The sequence below is a fragment of the Cyprinodon variegatus genome, unplaced genomic scaffold, assembly GCF_000732505.1.
Source record: "Cyprinodon variegatus isolate N-32 unplaced genomic scaffold, C_variegatus-1.0 Scaffold949, whole genome shotgun sequence".
Classification (NCBI taxonomy): Eukaryota; Metazoa; Chordata; class Actinopteri; order Cyprinodontiformes; family Cyprinodontidae; genus Cyprinodon; species Cyprinodon variegatus.
Window position 1 is genome coordinate 44,527 of NW_015151402.1, and position 1,480 is coordinate 46,006.

At 33.9% G+C, this 1,480-nt stretch overlaps 1 protein-coding gene across 1 annotated transcript in view; it reads right to left on the reverse strand.

Annotated features, from left to right (window-relative positions):
• Nucleotides 1-587, reverse strand: part of LOC107100246 (trace amine-associated receptor 4-like) — a 3,250-nt gene extending 2,663 nt beyond the window's left edge. The window contains exon 1 of the mRNA XM_015398664.1: nucleotides 111-587. Within this exon, the coding sequence (XP_015254150.1) occupies nucleotides 111-587 (477 nt within the window). The remainder of the gene's footprint in view (nucleotides 1-110) is intronic.
• Between the last annotated feature and the right edge of the window lie 893 nt (nucleotides 588-1,480).

Consider the following 1,480-nt stretch of genomic DNA (forward strand, 5'->3'; position numbering starts at 1 on the left):
ACAATATTTGTCATGACAACATCAATAAAACACATGTCCTGACATTCACCATTGGATAATCTACTGTTTACCACACCAATGGCAATAAACACAGAAACACCCCAACTAACAGTAATCATGATGAAGACAACACGACCATTGATTTTAGATTTATATGTTAAAGGCTGACACACTGCCTGATATCTGTCCACAGAAATGCAGCACAGGTGCAGGATAGAGCATTGGCTGAATAATATATCAAAGCTGTCCCTTATCTTACAAAATAAACTGACATTATACATACAGGCACTGAGAGAATAAAACATCCTGAGAGGGAAAACAAACATGCCAACCAACAGGTCAGCCACAGCCAGGGACAGAATGAGAGTGTTAGTAGGAGTGTGCATCTGTTTAAAGTAAATGACAGACAGTATTACAAGGAAGTTTCCACACACCGTGACAAGAGACAAGAGAGTTAGGAAACCATATAATATTACACATAGAGGTGGATAAGAGGTGCTTGGTTTATAATTCAAATGTTTCATCTCAAAACAGCCATTGAATTCAGTCAAAGTCTCATTCATGTTGATGCTAGCATCTGTTGTCATGATGAGCAATTTACATTAACACAATATATTAGAGATTCCTTAGATACAGAATGAGCGATGTTACTTGCTTGCTTTAGTTATTGGGTGTCCTAGGCTACATCCACCTTTTGGGTATTGGTATTGTTTTATGTTCTCATCAACCTCTTAAGGGATTTACAAAATCCATCCATTAGAAAGTCGGGAAGTTTATTCTAACTTACAGGATGGATATTGTGATACAACAATCTGCAGTTAATGCCATCAAGGAACAGCTTCTGTCAAATCAGGGTGTTTAAGATTGTTTACCAAACTCTGAAACTTAACCACTCCTACTCTTATTCAAATAAGCGATTCATTAAAATTGATCTGTTTTGAAGAACTTTTTTAATTAATTCCTCTGTGCTTCAACTAACCGTTCTCTACTACACAATAAAATCTAATAAGCTGACCTTACTTATAAAAAAAATGGAAACTGATTGCTTGAAAGATATAAGTGAAAATAATAAGTACATTTATGTTTGTTAACCTAAAATATACATGTTAATTAAACTCAAAACCTTTTTGAATGAAACTGTTGTGCAAATTTACCAGAAGATTATGAATATATCAAATGAATAGAACTGGAGGTCATAGTTAATTAAAAGGTTATTCAAATCAAGGGTAATAAAAAATAAAAATTAATTATTGTCAGCTGAATGGTTATAATTGTAATTTTTGTACTGAAATACTAAATAACTGAATTACTTTCTTTCTGGGTTCTTAGTCTCTTACATAAAAGGTTGGATTCCTGAATCCAGCTGTCTAAAATCCAGTTACCTCCACCAAATTAATAATTTTGTCATGATCTTGGCACTGATGACTGGCTTGATTATTCATTTCATTCACCTGCCTAATTCGACCCACTTTATCATTAC